Here is a 17328-nt window from a genome sequence, read left to right on the forward strand (position 1 = left end):
CAAAATGTCAAAAACTATTGTATATTGTATTATATAAATGTATGGAGGCTACATCCCACTTAAGTATTCCAGACACTGTTGGATTATATACCACAGGCGCTCATGTGCAGCTCAGTTGGTCTTGCATTGTAATGTCCTTGGCAAGGTTAGGAGTTCCATTCAGTGGGACTACACATACAGAAAATATATGCAACGACTTTACCCGAAGGCACTTTGCATGAAAGCGTTGTTTGAATGGCGTGTGCTGTACATTATGGGAGCCCATTGTGCCCCTTACTGATCTAAAGGGCAGATGCGGAGACGGAGAGAGCGAGAAGGACAAGAGGACAAAGACGGAACAGAAAGAGAAGGGAACGGATTGAATAGAAGCATGGAGAAGAGAGAGACCGGAGAGTGTGGCGAAATGAAAGCAACATTTGAAATGGATTAACAAACAATGCATGTCCCCTCTGGACCCAGTCTCAAACAAATACTGCATGTCAGCCAAAGTCTGGGGAGTTAAGGAAACACTTTGTTGATGGCCTGCCTCTCCCACAGTCTTCATAGCTCAGGGTGCCGTCATGGTGCAGAAACAGAAGCCTTTTATGCTACTTCAATCACAGCAAATCGGATGAAAGTGACAGCCAAATGGCTAATGGAGATCATGAGCATTAGATGTAAGAAACGCCGCGAAAAGAGAGAGACAGGTAGGGAGACGGTTTGTATCTGGGTTACTCTGGCCTCACATCTCTCCACTGCAGATGAATATTAATAAGGAGTTATTAATATCTGCTGCCTGCACTGTGTGTGAATATGTGTCTGTGGAAGGTCGGCATGGAGGCGCGGTGTGAACAAGCCTTCCTCCTCCTCTTGCATCTCCTCCTTCTCCTCAACCACACAACCTGTATGTCACTTTTTGCCCTTCTTTCCTCCTCCTCATGCTCACTTTGACTTTTTCTATTTTTTCTACAAGTTCTTTGTTTTTTCTTATCTTCTTTTGTTTTTCCTTCTCCCCAGCAGTCATTCCTCCTGTCTTTCACCGCTCCTTATGTTTCAAGGAAGGATGCTGATGCCGACTCTGGCACTAAATCAAAACAGAGTGACTAAGTTTATGGCTATTTGTCAGCTATTTGATACATTCCCTCTATTAGTATTATCTAAAGGTGATTATGTATTATGTCCCAGTCGTTTTTTTGTACAATAAAGTACTGTAATTACTGTAATAGTACTGTAACAGCAACGAGGGAATCCGTGTCGCTGCAGTTATCCATTTGTTCATGCAGTGGCTTATACTCTATGTCACTTGGAGAATCTTTGGTCCTTAGCTGTTTGTAATGGTGGGTTCGAAGACTTGAAGTGTACTCGACTGTTGCATGTGTTTTTTTTTGGTCTGGGTTTAAAAAAAATCAACATAAAAGAGACCACTCCCCTCACCACAATCACAATTCTCCAAACTAATTGAACGCATGCAAACAGGACATTTCAAGGAGAAAGGGTTGGGACGAGACAGTTACTTAACTACTTAAATGTGCATTTTCAGTGCTGAGGGATTTGAAATCAGATTAATTGTCCTCAACAGTAATCAGTAATCATACGCCGCCTGTTTCAGATGATATCAAACTTCCAATATCCAACTTCAGAATCATATTCAGATGTTGTTTTGGTCTCAGGCAAAGAAAATAAATAAATGACATGTCGGGAAAAAAATAAGACCTTGTTGGATTTGGCTCAGACTATTCAACTAGCCAGCCAAGAGGGTGGTCTGACTTGACTTCCAAAGTATTTAACAGCTTAAAACCATGCAGTCTTATCTTTGGCTCAAAGTTAGCCCTCCGAGGATGTACCGTACCACAAGTCATTGTTATAGCAATTGTCACTTGAATAGGGATAAATGACAATTATCTACATGAAACAGTCCCTTTGAGCTACTCTGATTAATTTCCTGAAGCTCCTGCGTTTCATGTGAAAATAAACTCTCATTGAGAGCTGTAATAAACTAGAAAGTCCAGATGACAGTGAGCAATGTGCTGCTGAATACACACATATTCCCTTGACATGTTTCTGTAGTATCTATCTTATGTGTGGAGGAGGGTGCGTGCACTTCCTTTCATTTCCCCTCCACTTCAATTTCCACCTCAGATAGTATGTTACAGTTTAATGAATAAATCCATATATGATAGGGTTCTTTTAACCAACGCTACTAGCAATGAAAAGTGCAATGACAGCGGAAAAAAAGAGACTGTTGAGCACCACGAATACCTTTGGCTATTTCGTTGTTAGAATGGCCTTATTCCTAACAAAAAAAGTAAATCTGCCGTGCTATCCCATATTTTTGTTGACGGGGCAAAATAGGATAAACAACCTCGGTGTGTTTACCGCTTTGTGGTATTCAGATAAATGAGAAGCACTCTATTTTCAATGTGCAGCAAACAAGCAGGAATTTCCCCTGACAACAGGCTTTTGTCTATTAAGATTAAATATTCTGTACAATATGACACGTTTTCAGTACACTTGGTTGTCATGTTTGTTTACCTCTTTGGTCCGATCCCAAGCATGCGATTGGCTGCTTCACGTGTTTTCCTTGTAAATTTCACACTCGTCCTGCTCACGCTGTGTGGATTTTGTGCGTGTAGGCACGTCTCTGTCAGCGCATACTGTAACTGTCTGTTGGGAGGGGTCATAGATCAATGGGGAGCAGGTGTGTGTGTGTCTTGTCATTAAAGGGGAGCAGGTGTATATATGTGCAAGTGTGTGGTGTGAGCTTATGTGTGTGTGCGCGTATTTGTGCGCGTTGTGTGGAGCAGGTGCGTCTGTGTGGTGTGCTCACTCGGCCGGATAATGGGCACATATGGACAAAGCGAGAGAGAGACGAATGAGAGACACCCACACATATGCAGAGGGACACACGGGGTACGCAGCCTACAAAGATTCATGCACATGTACACGACCGATACAGACAAGCCTTTTAGACTGCTTCTGGATCTGTGCATACAATGTGACTGAATGGGTGACACATAAATTGAATAAAAATAGTATGAGGCTTACAACCGGTATTTACGAGGACAATGATGATGAGGGTTAAGCATGATGGGATGTCAAACGAGCAATGCGACACATGGAAGCAGTGGCAATCATTTTTATGCAAAATAATGGAACAAGAGTTCACCTCCATTATGCCGTTTTATGTTTATTATTCTAGTCTAAATCAGAGTCTGAAAGCGTTTGTAACGAAGCAGTGGTATTGTGCGTCAGACTGGCGATGGACTAGCTGCTTCTTTCCGGCTAAATAGATAATAGAGGAGAATAAGAAGGAGAATAATTGTCGGCTGTTAGAAAATGACAGAAAGGGGAGTGATGGGGAAAAGAGTGAGAAGCGGCGAAGCAAGAGAGATCAAGAAAAATGGGGAGATGAGGAGGGGTAGATTGATGGAGGAAAGGAAAAAGGGTGCGTGGCTGAAAATGAACTTGTCCGCTGCTGGAGAGCCAATGGAGGGAGTGACAGCAATATATATGAGAGAGAAAAGAGGGATAAAGATGAGAAGGGGTAAGTATGTTGGTATGGAGGGACGATGAGGAAAAAAGATGTAGAGGGGAGAGAGAGAGAGGAAGCGATGGGAGGGAGAGGTGGATGAAGGGTTTCACACCGATGAGGAGGAAGAAGAGGAGGATAAAGAAGTTGCAGAACTAGAGGGGAGGGGAGGGAAAAGAGGTTACAGTAGCAGAAGGAGGGCATCGTTCAAAAATAACGATGATTCAGCTGGGATGGCAGACGACAGGACTGCTGTGTGTGAATGGATCAGTGTGTGGGACCCAAACGCGCTGGGAAAAAAGACCATTGGTTGGGCCCAATTTTCTGGACCTCAGTCAGGCCGTTAATACGATATTTTCCTTTTTTATATTTTGAATTAGAGCTGCCGCAGAGTGTGGGCCCCTTAGTGTGTGTGGCTGCCTGTGTGCATCCCCCATTAATTAGCGTCTGATCAGGTGTCATCATCAGTTAATTGACTGATAATTACATCATCACCGTCCACCCAAATAGATCCCTGTTGGGACGAGCGGAGGAGAAGGAGAAGCAGACGGCGGGAGAGAGCGAGCAATGAGGCGGACGTGAGTGAAGAAAGAGGGAGAGAAGGAGAGAAGGAGAAGGGCAAATAGAGGAGATGATGTGAGGGAGTGATTTGGGGTGGGATAATCTGATTGGTCCCCTTCACTGTCCGTTATCTGGTAGAGCCAATTAAATGAGCAGAGCGGCAAAGGACTTTTTAAAATCCCTTGGTGATGATTTTTATACTGGAACTGTATTTTGTTGGTCAGCAATATCAAATAGGACAACTTGTGGCATACTCTTGGTGTGTGTGTGTGTGTGTGTGTGTGTGTGTGTGTGTGTGTGTGTGTGTGTGTGTGAGTACCGATGACATTTTACGGCAGAGTGCTTGGAGTTGCAGCGATAGCATCTGACCCCACTCTTTATCATTAAGTAGATAACAGCTCATTACAGTCTGCAGTTCAGTTCACACTGAAGTTCGGCTCAATTAGGTTCACTTCAAGTTCGGTGAGAGTGAATGCCCACTGTCTTTACACTATGTGGATCATTTGTTTGACAAAAATCAGCTGAGGAACCCGGACTCGACTTGGTTGTCCGAAGGTAATGTGTTAAGTTGGCTCTTTAATGAGGAGATTTCTGCCTTAGTAAGATTTATAGAAAATGCATGCAAGACAGAGAACAATGTATCCGTTATAATGAGACCTTTTTGTTATGGAAATTGAATGGTCTGACATTTCCTCATTTTCTTTCTTTATTGAGTTTGTGCAACTGTTCCTGGTTGTTGTTGTCATAGTCGAGCCTTGTAAGCCCATACCTGCTGGGAACCATTGTTGGAATGGATTATAGGCCTTTGTCACGACATCTGGAGCACCACGTAATGTGCACATATAAACGCCCAACTCTTATTGGTTCAACTCGTTGAATACAACACCACAAATCATCAGGTAAAAATCCAATGCTGAATATCAGGCTAACACCCGTGCTCCTATGACATGTTTCAACGTCTGCTGTGAAATGTTCAAATAAAAAAAATATCTATTTTTTTTTTTTAAACATAAGTGCGAATGAAAATGCATAAAAATAGAATAAAATAAGGCATACTAATCATAAAATGCATACCATAAATCTCCATATACTGGGGTGTGTAAAACGTTCATTCATTACAATTAACCTTTTACTTTTACAGTTATTGTGTGTTGTCACACTAGTGTAGCCATTGACTGCATTGCTTTGATAACAGTAATGTGTATTCATACTATTAGACCTACTGTATATGTAGAACTGATAGCATTGATTGATAGGTTACAACCATTAGCTGAAGTACCGTAACAGTCATTGATTGTCTGAAGCACTGTGTAAACCTTTGTCTGTCGTAACACAATTGACTGCATTGATGGTAATACTACAAGAGTGAATTAGTGTGAAATATTCTTGGCTGCAAAGTCATATGATGGATGGAGAAATTACTGTATTAAGTCCTGTCACTCGTGGTTAAGCACCCTAGCCCTCCTTACTCATCTTCCCTATTTCCCTCTTCATTCAGTTCCTCCTAGATTTGAATCCTTTCCTCTTGTTCCCTATTCTTTTCCTTGTCTGTATTCCCCCCCCCTTCTGTGTGTCTCTCAATCCTTTTACCATCCCTCTCACATCCACCTCTCTCTCTCTCTTCTTCATACCGCCTCCCTCATCCTCTTTCCTTTTCTTTTTCCATCCTTTCTCCTCCTTCTTCCCTTCAATCAGAATCGTATTTCCTGCAGGCTGCCATCCCCCCCCCCCTGCAGAATAAAAGAATAAAAGCGCTGCTAATGGAATTACAGTCACTCACATCATCACACGGTCTATCATACAACACCACACACACACACACACACACACACATACACAACACACACAACATGACATGTGCAGGACAGACACACAGAGAGACATGCGGTCAGACAGACAGATTAGTGAGCTCAGTATTATTAAAGTTTTACTCTCCTCTAATCCTCTCACTCATGCAGCACACACACACACACACACACACGCTCTCTCTCTCTCTCTCTCTCTCTCTCTCTCTCTCTCTCTCTCTCTCTCTCTCTCTCTCTCTCTCTCCGTGGGGTACACCCTTTGAGAGGGGCAGGCAGTGTGAGATAAACTGATCACGCAGGAGTACAATATGCCGAAAGCGATTATGTGTGTGTCTGTGTCTGTGTGTGTTTGTGTGAGATAGTGAGCAAAAGAGAGAGATGATGATGTGCTAGAGCAGTTGGGAAGCAGATATTAACACACATTGGAGTCCATGGTGGAAAGAAAGAGGAAGATATTTTCCAGCATAGAGAATTATCTGGGAATTATGCAGAGCCCGAATGTGTGTATGTATGATAAAAGCTATAGTTTGCTTTAGACTTCTAGGTACTCTGCCTTTGAAATCACAGAAACCCTCTAAAAGCAATCCCAAAGTTTAGAGAAAATGGGGAAAATATAATTCCATCCAAGTAATGAGAATGCTCCAAATTAAAGCCACAGTGGTATTTCCCATAAGGCACAGCTGCATCTGATACCAAGTGACTTCACCGCTGATGAATGTAAAGAACACCTCCTTGGGCATTTTTTGCTGCATTAAAAGCACACTGCTCCTAAATATTTGCAGACATATCTGGTGTTGTTGTTGAGTCAGTGCATTTGTTTTAAGACTGCCTTTGGGGTGTTCCAGTTTTATTTTAGCTGTAATAGAAAGAATAAAGTTTATTTACATAGCACTTTTTAAAACAAATATTACAATGTGCTTGGCACAGAACGTAAATGAAAAAAAAAAAAATCCCCGGTAGTAAAATCAGGGAACCGCAATAGCAATAAAACAACTCACATTAAATTCTAAAAAGCGGAGCGTATGAACCAACATTAGGATTCAGGTAGGCTACTCAAGTAAAAATAAAATGATATTGCTATTTGATGAAAATGAGGTCCAGGCAGGTCAAGGTGCCCTTATGGTCACATGAGCAGCAGGCTGGCTGCACACGTGGGCAGGTGCTTGAGGAGCCTGAAGGTACCCTCAAATTAATCAATATTAAGAGTAACATTATCATTTATCATCTATCAATAGTGTAAAAGGTTGCAGTTTAAATTGATCGGTTGCTTTACAGTTGTTAATTCCACCAATGGTTGTTTCTTGCATATGTCTAACACATTAGTTGCGCAGGATGAGTTCCTGATGGTTAGTTTGGAGCACGGCGCACCATCAGGAACTCGTCCTGCGGCGTGTTGTCAGCTACTAGCCTCCGCCGAAAGAGATAGATACTCTCTGGTATCTAATTTGTCCCTTTTACACGTTCTGCGGTGTTAGGATAAGAGACTAGCAAGTTGTTATGTTTGTTGCATCACTTTTTGCTTCTGGAGCGCTGCGTCTGCTCCCTGGGATTATGGAAATAACGTTATACTGTATGGTTCCTCATGCATACTGTATTTAATTGCAATGTTGAGGTTCGTGCACTTATTTGCATCATGCTGCAGACTTCTGTTACTTCACTGCATTCCAGAGACTCATTTTGTAACATTAGTAGCATTATTTGCTTTTAGATCAAAAGTTTCAACCAATAATGCCAAAAAAAATTGTTACATTTGATACATATGATAAACATGTCCTGCATGTACTATTATAGATTAAACTACTGGAAAAAAACTATATTAAGCTACTGAAATTAGTTCAACTGCACAAGTTACATTCAAATTGAAATGCTGCACATGAATACACCGGTAACAATAATTCAATAATTCATACAACGAATATGATATGTCATTCTTCTTTATGAAAGGCATTTTTTTTTTTTTAATGAGCATTCCATTCCAGGCTTTGGTTTCAAGGTTCCCCTGTTTGTGCATGCTGGCTCGCTTTCTAATTTTCATGGCATCGTTAATGTTATTAGTAACACCTGTGCTTCTCCTACTATAATAACTCAAAATGTGTGCCTGTGAACAGGGCCTCTGCTGTTCTTATTGAAGTACATTTTGCTGATAAAAACCTGGTCTTATTACGGTGACAGTTTGGATGCAGCACCGTTACTTGTAATAGAGTATATTTAAATAGTGGCACAGCTACTTGGACTTCTGAATACTTCTTTCACCATTGCACATGTTGAGTTAGAGGCATAAGATGCAATGCATGGGTGTGAAGTGAGGAATAGTAGTCCTCAATTATTCATGTAACTATAGAGTAATCTGTGAAGTAATGCAATTTTTTTTTAAATGAGTAATTAGAAAGAAATTTGTTAATATGCTACATTTTCCAAGTAACTTACCAAGCAGAAAAGTAACAGCACTATATTGCAAGTATATTTCTGCCTTAGATCACACCATTACTTTTGAGATGATACATTTTACAGTACAGGTAACTTCATGTTACTGCAAACACACAGCATGTGAAGGTAAATGCTACTGGGATGTGTGTGTGTGTTTGTGTGTGTGTATGTGACATTCGTACAACTCCTCAGGATCTGATTTCATGCACCCTCAGGCCTATGAGTTCATATGTAGAGACGTATAGCTCTGAAGTGAGAGGGATGTGATTTTTAGCAGATATTGTACCCTGTAATTGTACTGGAAAAGTCTCTCTCGCCTCTTCTCTTTCACCTCTGCACATCTCTTCTCATGTTTTCTCTCTCTCCTTATCTCTGTTGTGACAGCTTAGGTTGGAATCACTTTACAGGGGTTTTAAAGTGTTGCATTCTTTTTCTCCCAAAAGCAGTGAGCCTTCATGCAATGTCTTTAGAAAGAGCTCAGCGAGCCGTGGGCGTTTGATTCTGCGGTGAAATGTGTCCAAACCAAAGAAATTGGGGATAATAGGCAAATTGTGGCCAGAGAATACTTGCAGCCAATCATTAAACAGAGTCCTGTGACATGACAACCTTTTGTTTTGAAGGATTTCCTCCCGCCAGAAACATGAACATGCAATTATTGTGGCGAGCCGCACTTCAACGATGCTTGGTGTGTTTCCTGCATGAGGTTACAGAACTGTGTGCAACATTTTTGAATTCCCTTTGGTTTTGATGAAATCAGTAGCTTGGACTTCATAGTTTCAGAAATGTACTGTAGTTTCCATAAATCAGTTGTTCTCCGTTCTCGGGAACATTTCAAATGTCATGTATGTTTGGAAGTTTTGCTTTGATAACAATTGTTGACACGACGGTAACACAATTGTGCATTGTCTTCAACCTGAATAGGACACATGGTTTCACAGAGCGTGTAATCTACGATATGGTGTACGCATTTGTGGAATCCTTGTTCAGATGTCAGAGGGAAAGACGGGCTGAGAGGATATTATGACCGTCTTTAATCTGGCTAAGCATACAGTATGGATAATCCGCTCTCTCTGATTTACAATTCCCTACAGTTTGTCTGGGTGACACAAGTATGTAATCTCACTGAGATTATTGAAATTCTGTCTCATTTGTCTCTGAAATTCCTCTTTTCCACTACGCACTATGTACGTTTGACTCAAGAACCCCTGTCATTATACCTTACTAGTATTATAGATGTGCGCAATTAGTCGACTACTAAACATCGCTGCCCTCGCTAGTCGCTGCCAGATTAACTAGAATCAATTTATTTGGTTAATGTACTCAATAGAATTCCACATCGACATATGCTGTCTCAGCTGTTGCTGTGGAAAGCCGCTGCTCCCCACTCTGATCTAAACCCATCAGCTGCTCCTGACTCACTTCCACCTCGTCACGTTCTCCCGGCCCCCGCCTGCCAACCACCTCCTCTTTCTGAAATAGCGGGTTCAACAGTCAGTGTGGTTCTCTCCTGATCCACCGGATTGGCCGGTAGATAGGGCGCTACAACATTTCTACAGGTGTATGCAATAGAGTAGGCTGAACCCAGTTTTGAACGCAGTGAAAACAGTTGTTTTTGAAAGGCTGTACGCCAATGAATATGGATTGGAGCAGAATATTTCCTTAGAAAAAAAATTGTGGACAATTAATGTTGCAGAGACAATCGTGGGCTGAACACCATGTTGCTCGCAGTGTGGTAGAACGAGTGGGGAGGAGAAGGTGGAAGTTTATAAAACTTCCACACTGAGGTACTAATGGTTAGCCTATAACTGATGCCAAACCATGACTCCTCTTAGACCACAGTCCCCGCTGGCGTGTCATCAATTATTACACCACGCACCGGGTGCGTGAGGGGCATTCCTAACTGGGCAACCCGAGCCGACACTTGGGACGTTTGGACTTCAGCAGCATTTTAAATACGATGTGGTTATTGAAAAATGTGATAAACGATTTCAAATGGCTCTTATACATAATGTTTAACCTTATAGATTAAAGATTTAGTGATCGCATGAAGATGTGTATAGTTTTTGTAGTCCACACGTTACAAAGTAGTAAGGCAGTTAAACAATATTTACAATACTTTCCTCTTGTAATGCTTTACAATTTAGACAAGGCAAAGAATAGCAGGAAGTGTACCATCAACAGTAGGGATATTCTTTTTTGTTAGATTTTCTTTTCAAGCTTTATTTTTTTTTAAAGAGTTGTGAGATATAATTATCATTGGACTGCTTAACCTACACAATATGCTGAGGGACTAAACAGCACACAGTTAGTCTGTTGTACTTGCTTGACAGATGGGAGTATATTAGTCATCGTCTAACCTACAGGGAGAGACTTCAGTGTCTGAAAAATATACGGGGCTCACTAACTGATCTGTAGACAGTGCAAACACCCTTGAAACTGTGGTAGAATTGAAACACTATATCAACCCCAAGTGAATCACCTGACCGTGATTAAAGCGCTTACTGACAGTAAACTTGTGTTGTTTGCTAACTTTTTCTTTCTCCTCTCTTTTCCCTTCCTGCTTCCCCTCACTTCAGGCTCTGACTACTCTCCCCCTCCCCCCCTCCCTCCCCCCGTCCTTACCAACGAGCTCAGTGGCGGCGGCGGCGACCATGGCGGAGGAGGGGGCGGGGTCAACCACGGGGTGGGCGTGGTGGGCCTGGCCCCGGAGCACATCGCCACACCGGGGGCGGCCCTGAGCTGGCAGGCGGCCATCGACGCTGCGCGGCAGGCGAAGATAATAGGCAACCCCGCATCGGGCGGAGGGGCGGGGCTCGGGGCGGGAGGGGGCGGGCCCATCTCCACGGCCAGCTCCACGCAAAGGAAGAGACAACACTATAGCTCGAAGCCCAAGAAACAGACAACGACGACAGCCACAAGGCCGCCACGGGCCCTACTCTGTCTCACACTCAAGAACCCCATCCGCAGGGCCTGCATCAGCATCGTAGAGTGGAAGTATCCTTTGGCTAACCATGAGGGCCATATCAGAGATATGATATTGTCTTAAATGTTGCAATATTATTGTACAGTTGAAACCATTTACCATCCAAATCAGATCTGATGATCCATTTCAAACTAAATGGTTTGCCAAAACCAGAGGAATGCACATATTTCCTTGCAACCACATTGTGTCCCTCCAATGTTGAATGGATGGATAGATGCAGGAAGAAATGAAATCATGGCTAGGGGAAGAAGAAGGAGGAGAAGAAAAGAGGACAGAGGACATGAACATGTTTAGGATGCATCTCACTTCCTCTTTCCTCTCTTCTATCCCTACTTCTCTTTTTTAATCAATCTGTCTTCTTTCCTACGTCTCACTCAGTGTGATTCTCTGCTCTCCATTCACTCATCCTAATCCTTTCTCCCCTTCCTCTGTCTGCCCTGCTCCCTCTTTCTCTGCTCTCCCTCTTTCATCTCACAGCCTTCTCTCACAGGAGGATAAAACAAATTGTCATTTTCATCCCTCCTTCACACCTCTCCCATCATATGTCTTTCCCCTAGCTCCTTCTAACTGCATTCATCCTCTCTCCCCCAGGTTCTCCCATGCCTCTACTCCTCCTTCGCTTCCTCTGCTTCTCTCTCTCACCATTTGTTAACAGTCTCCCCCTCCCTCTGTCCATCTAAATCCTTTTATTCCTGCTGTTCCTCCGCCTGTCCTTCCTTTTTACCCTTCCTCTTTTTTTTTTTTTTTAAGCTGCTGAACATAATGACTTGGTTTTCCCTCAGGGTGAGATAAAGGGAGAAAGACAGAAATGGTCCGTGTCACAGTCAATGTGATTGATAATAGGAGAGGGTTCACATGAGCAGTGGCATATCGTCCTGAGAGGTAGACAAGGAGAGGAAGAGTGGGGGTTTGGGAAAATGAGAAGGGCAGGGACGTGGGCAGGACATGGATGTCGACAGGGGAGATAATTGAGCGAATTAGCCGAGGAGGGAGGGAGGGAGGGATTGAGGGGGGTGGGAAAGGTAAACAAGAAAAATGACAGAGCAGGAGGAGGGCAAGTAGAGAGTGAGGGGAGGCGAGGAGAGTGGATAGGGGGAAGATGAGGGAGAAGAAGAGTGGAAGGCAGAGCAAGTTGGAGAGGAAGGAAGATGAGCTGGAAGTAGTACGTGTGTTTGAGTGTGTTAGAAGAGGGTTGTATTTTGGAATTATCAAATTAGAAAAAATCTGAGTTGATAACACCGTAGGCTATGAGGAAAAGTATTATGGAAAAATAATTTCTTAATTGTACACCACACAGGATCTTCACACAGGCATACCCCACATGTCACAGTAATATTCATTTTCAAAATATGTTAAAATCAATTATAATTGAACTTTAACGTAATTATTTAATATTTTTTTAACTTTTTACAGGATAGATTAAAAATATATTTGTGTTGGGTTCCTACTCTTACACCAACGTACTCTCACAGCACTAGTTTCTTTTTTATATCCAGTGATGAACGATGGCACAATTCTTGGTGACATTCTTATGAACCTGTTTATTCATCAAATAACCACAAAATGACTGTTTGGTTCTATTTGGTCCGACATTTGTTTTGATGGTTTTGCTCAGTTTAATGTGAAAAGCCAGGCTCTTGAGTCCACAATGGTTTGCATCTGTTCATGCATATCGCTCAAAGGAAAGACGTGTTTTCTTCAAAAACAACTCTTAAATTTCCCATGGGAACTGCCCTGCCTTTTAAAGTGTGTTTAATCTCTGTGCGGTAAAGCAATGGATGCAGGCAAAGTATCCTTCAGATCACCTTGTGTGTTTTCACTAGTTATTAAAATTCATGATGTCGGTAGTAGACCTTAAACTATTCGGTTACGTTGTTAAAAAAAGGAAAATGAATATACAGCTCTGAAGGGAGGGAAGGATGAGAGAGACAGACTGTCAGCGAGGGAATGAGATGAGTGAAGGAAAGACGAGGGACGTTAAAGAGGAGACACCAGAAAGAGTTAGAAGTAAACAGGATGGAGTCTGAGCCACAAAAGGATGGAAGGAGAAAATCAGCAGTATAATTCCAGCAAGTTTTGTCCTTCATTAGTTTCAAAAATCCACATCAAACTGTCCACCTTTCTGCCTGCTTGTCTATCTAACTATTCTACTTTGGGATGTCCTTCATCACTGCAGATGAGGGCTTAAATGCAGCACGCGTTTGAACATTGGTGCGGGGGTGACTGTGCTCTGTACTGTATGTATTTGTTATGCATTCATGTGTTGCTTTTAATTTATAGGCTTTATGTATGTGCATGTGTGCGTGTGTGACCTGTATTCTGCGAGTATCTCTGTCTCTAGAGACAGCCGATCCGAAATCTTCCTCTCTCCCTCCTCTGTTACCATGACAACAGCTGCTGCTCTCAACAGGTCGATGGGGCCTGTTTGAGCTGACACACACACACACATGCACGCAAACACACTCGTAGATTGGAGAACACACACACACACACATAAACACTCTGGAAGAACGCACACGTAAACACACGTACACACAGATGACAAACACACACAGATACACTCGCATGCTGTGTAATTATAGCATTTAAGCATTACCTGCACACTGCAAGGTCAGCATGAGAGACGAGGAGAGAGCGGAGGCTAACTACCATGTTCTCTATGTGAAATCACACTAAGTGGTGATTTTGAAAAGGTGTCTTTGAGTGCATTTATTCTCACACACACACACACACACACACACACACACACACACACACTGTGTCCTATCTAGCAGCTTATATATTGCATCAGGTCACATGAGGGGTTACGCTATTGGTATGCATTTTCAACTCGGATAAATATTCTCAGCATAACACAGGAGAGTGCTGAGGCCCCTCTCCCAGATGATATCAGCATATCCCGGGTTTCTTGTATTGAGTTTGTCAAGAAAAGAGATTATCTGTGTTATTGTGAGCTGCATGTGGCGGTTAAGTGAGTATTTAAGAAAATAACAGCGTCCCGGTGCGTATGTGGATGCACTCCCAATGTGAAAATTTGTCGTAAGCATACACGGTTTAATTGGTAAAACGCTGAATGTATATTTTATATTCCAAAATGCCTCAGACAGTGAATACTGCTGTACATCATGTCAGCTATGAAACCTGCTGAGCTAACTAGATGCTGATTTCAGTTGTACTTTTTTTTATTGCTGTTTTTCTGGAGTTGTCCTTACCATTAATATTTATATGCCGTTAGAGATGGATATTTACTATTTTTAGGCTGATTAATGCATTAATAATGGACTTGGTAGTTGTTTTGATTCTTCGCTCAGACTCCCCCGATTCCCCCCCCCCCCAGTGTTCCGCTCTCAACAACACAGCAGACAGTAGATTTATTATCATGTTGATGGAAGCAGACCTCAAGGGTTTTTTAAATTATGGGTCAGGAACCCAGAATGATTAACAGGCCGTTCTTTTTTTCTGTGGGACCCTGCAAGCCCGGAGAGTGTTTAAATGAGCCCCCGGTACAAGGGCGACTGATTAACTTTGATGCATTTTGGTCCCAAGCTGAATGATCTTGTGGTCGATGGTGTTCAAGGTTCAATCCTTAATCCAAACATAAACTAAGTATTAGTATTTAGTATTTTCTCAAGTAGTGCTGCTGACTCCCTCTTTTAGTCTTGACAGGATGCAGACGATAGAGTTTCAGTAAACCTCTGCACACGTACACATCCAACCATGGCCAGTTGTTGAAGTTTTGCAACACGGATCCCTCACTGTGATGTCACGTGTTGAACATGACGGTCAGCTACAAGTGCACATTAGTTTGCTCATGATTTGAAGGATCTGACAGCACCACTCATTGGTACACAAGATCTGGAGTCTAGACTAATTTGACATGCAAGGGCAAAAAAGGAAGGGAGACGGTAAGGAAGGAAAGAATGGAAGAAGAGAGCAGAGGGAGGTGGAGGGAGGTGACAGCAGTTGGTAACTGTGTTGATGAAAACCAGACCTCTTTTATCTCTCCTTCTCTCCCTCCCTCTCCTTGCACTCTCTCTTGCTTTTACTCTGACTCTCTCCCTCTGTGAGGCCAAAAATAATGAGGTCGCTCCCCTCTCAAGGACCGCTCCTCTCTCTCATTCCACCTCGCTCTTTCTCCGTCCACATCCCGTCTTCCACGCGACAGGCCTGCTCCTCGACACACCCATATAAGGGCATGCACTGTCTCTCTAACCCCCCCTTGCACACACAAAGAGGTTCCTAAGTGACCCAATATGTCTTATTGTTAACGCAAAGGCAAACTCAACAGCTTTGATCTCTCCCGTTGTGTACACTGCTTGTGCAGTCTGCAGTGCGTGTATATATATACCTCTGCTTATGTAAGGATGTATTAGCTTGTTTAAATATACCTCCTTGTTGAAATAACATGCCTGATATGAAGACGTTCTCTATTCAGGAAGATGAGCCAGAGTTTGTACTAGAGCTTTTCATGGATCATTGAAAGCCTACTTGAAGCTGGCATGTAGTGTATAGATCTATAGATCTATATTTGTCTCCTCGGGTCCCTTAGTAGTGGGGAGACAGGTGCAGCGGGTTGCAGCGACGGATTGGAAATTTTGGAGAAACGCAAGCGTACGTCAGGCTACGGCGGCCAATCACGTTACCGGCGCTGTACTTCATAATTCAACCACGAGGGAGTAAAATAGGTTAATCATCATGCAGTCACTTGATGTTAATGGACCGTTTAGTCACACCAAATCAGGCCGCAACGCCTGATTTGGTGTGAATGCAGCCTCAGACCGACTGTGAATGATGACATTGAGGTCTGCCTTCCAAGATACCGGATGGAGAGTCAAGCTAACACAAACCCCAGAATGTTGGCCCTAAACACAAGACTTCTGGTCTGAGATTTGCACAATTATTTTCATTGGTTGCTCTGTCTGTCCCAAGTCAACATTAATACTGCTGGCTGTCCTATCTCCAGATATTTGTCATATGTACGCTTGTAAATGTTATTTTAAGAATAACCAGATAAATAATCTCTACTGTGTAAATGTCTCTGTACTTGTGTTACGTGCACTCTGCTCCGGTGTGTATATTCTTTAACCGTCCTCTCAGACCATTTGAGATCATCATCCTGATGACCATTTTTGCCAACTGTGTGGCCTTAGCCGTCTACATCCCCTTCCCCGAGGACGACTCGAACGCCACCAACTCCAACCTGGTGAGTAATCTCAAATATCTAATCTTAAAGTTAAATACGCTCACTCGCGGTTCAGTCCACCAGTTGCTGGTTTAAGTAACCGCTTGGCTCGTTGTAAGACGGGGTTTCTCAGGTTTTTGTTATGTGGTCTGACACCTGTGTTTCCCATGTGGATTATCGTGACTGACATCTTATTAGGCGTGTGGTTGAATTCTGTAACATTTCATCAGAAGATTTTCTTCTGTTAATTAGCAATACTGAGAGGCATGTCATTAGCGCATATCCAGCTGATTCTGTTGTGTGTGTGATTTGCTGCCATGTGTATAAGAGGCAGGAGAGGAGGGATGCTGTATTACACCAGGACTGAAGACAAGAAGTGGGGAGAAAAAAAGACGAGAGTGGGAGGGAACGAGAAAAAGTGAAGAAGTAGGGAGTAAAAAAGAATAATATCTTCTCTGAGCTTCATTCTCTCTCATCATTGGTTGTTTGGATACAACACAGTTGTTGATTATAATGTTCCACTTTGAAGCCTGAAGACAATTGAGGATTTTGACTGAGGACTCTTGAGTTGTATTGAATGAAGCCATGTGAGTTGATTTTGATCAAAGGCAAAGCATCGTTTTCTTGTGGGCAACATAAAAAAAAAATTGGCTAAGGACAAAATAGTTGTTTTGATTGAGGAATGAATTGTGTGGTTCCCAAAATGTCATCCAGTCGAATGTTTTAAATGTAGCATCATTTGATATTTTTCAAAGTAAAGCAAAACAAAGACATCTGTTGCTTCAAAACTCTGGTTTTCTGACTGCTTCTTGCCAAACCTTCCATCTAATTACCTTAACCTGGCCTCTCACAAGTGTATGTG

The 17328-nt window shown here is 42.5% G+C and overlaps 1 protein-coding gene across 6 annotated transcripts in view; it reads left to right on the plus strand.

Moving 5' to 3' along the window:
* Positions 1 to 17328, plus strand: part of cacna1c (calcium channel, voltage-dependent, L type, alpha 1C subunit) — a 170093-nt gene that overhangs the window by 40463 nt on the left and 112302 nt on the right. For all 6 annotated transcript variants that reach the window (XM_031859298.1, XM_031859304.1, XM_031859302.1 and 3 more), the window contains exons 2-3: positions 10878 to 11295; positions 16382 to 16487. In XM_031859298.1, the coding sequence (XP_031715158.1) occupies positions 10878 to 11295; positions 16382 to 16487 (524 nt within the window). The remainder of the gene's footprint in view (positions 1 to 10877; positions 11296 to 16381; positions 16488 to 17328) is intronic.

The sequence above is a fragment of the Anarrhichthys ocellatus genome, unplaced genomic scaffold, assembly GCF_004355925.1.
Source record: "Anarrhichthys ocellatus isolate YVR2014 unplaced genomic scaffold, GSC_Weel_1.0 scaffold21, whole genome shotgun sequence".
Lineage (NCBI taxonomy): Eukaryota > Metazoa > Chordata > Actinopteri > Perciformes > Anarhichadidae > Anarrhichthys > Anarrhichthys ocellatus.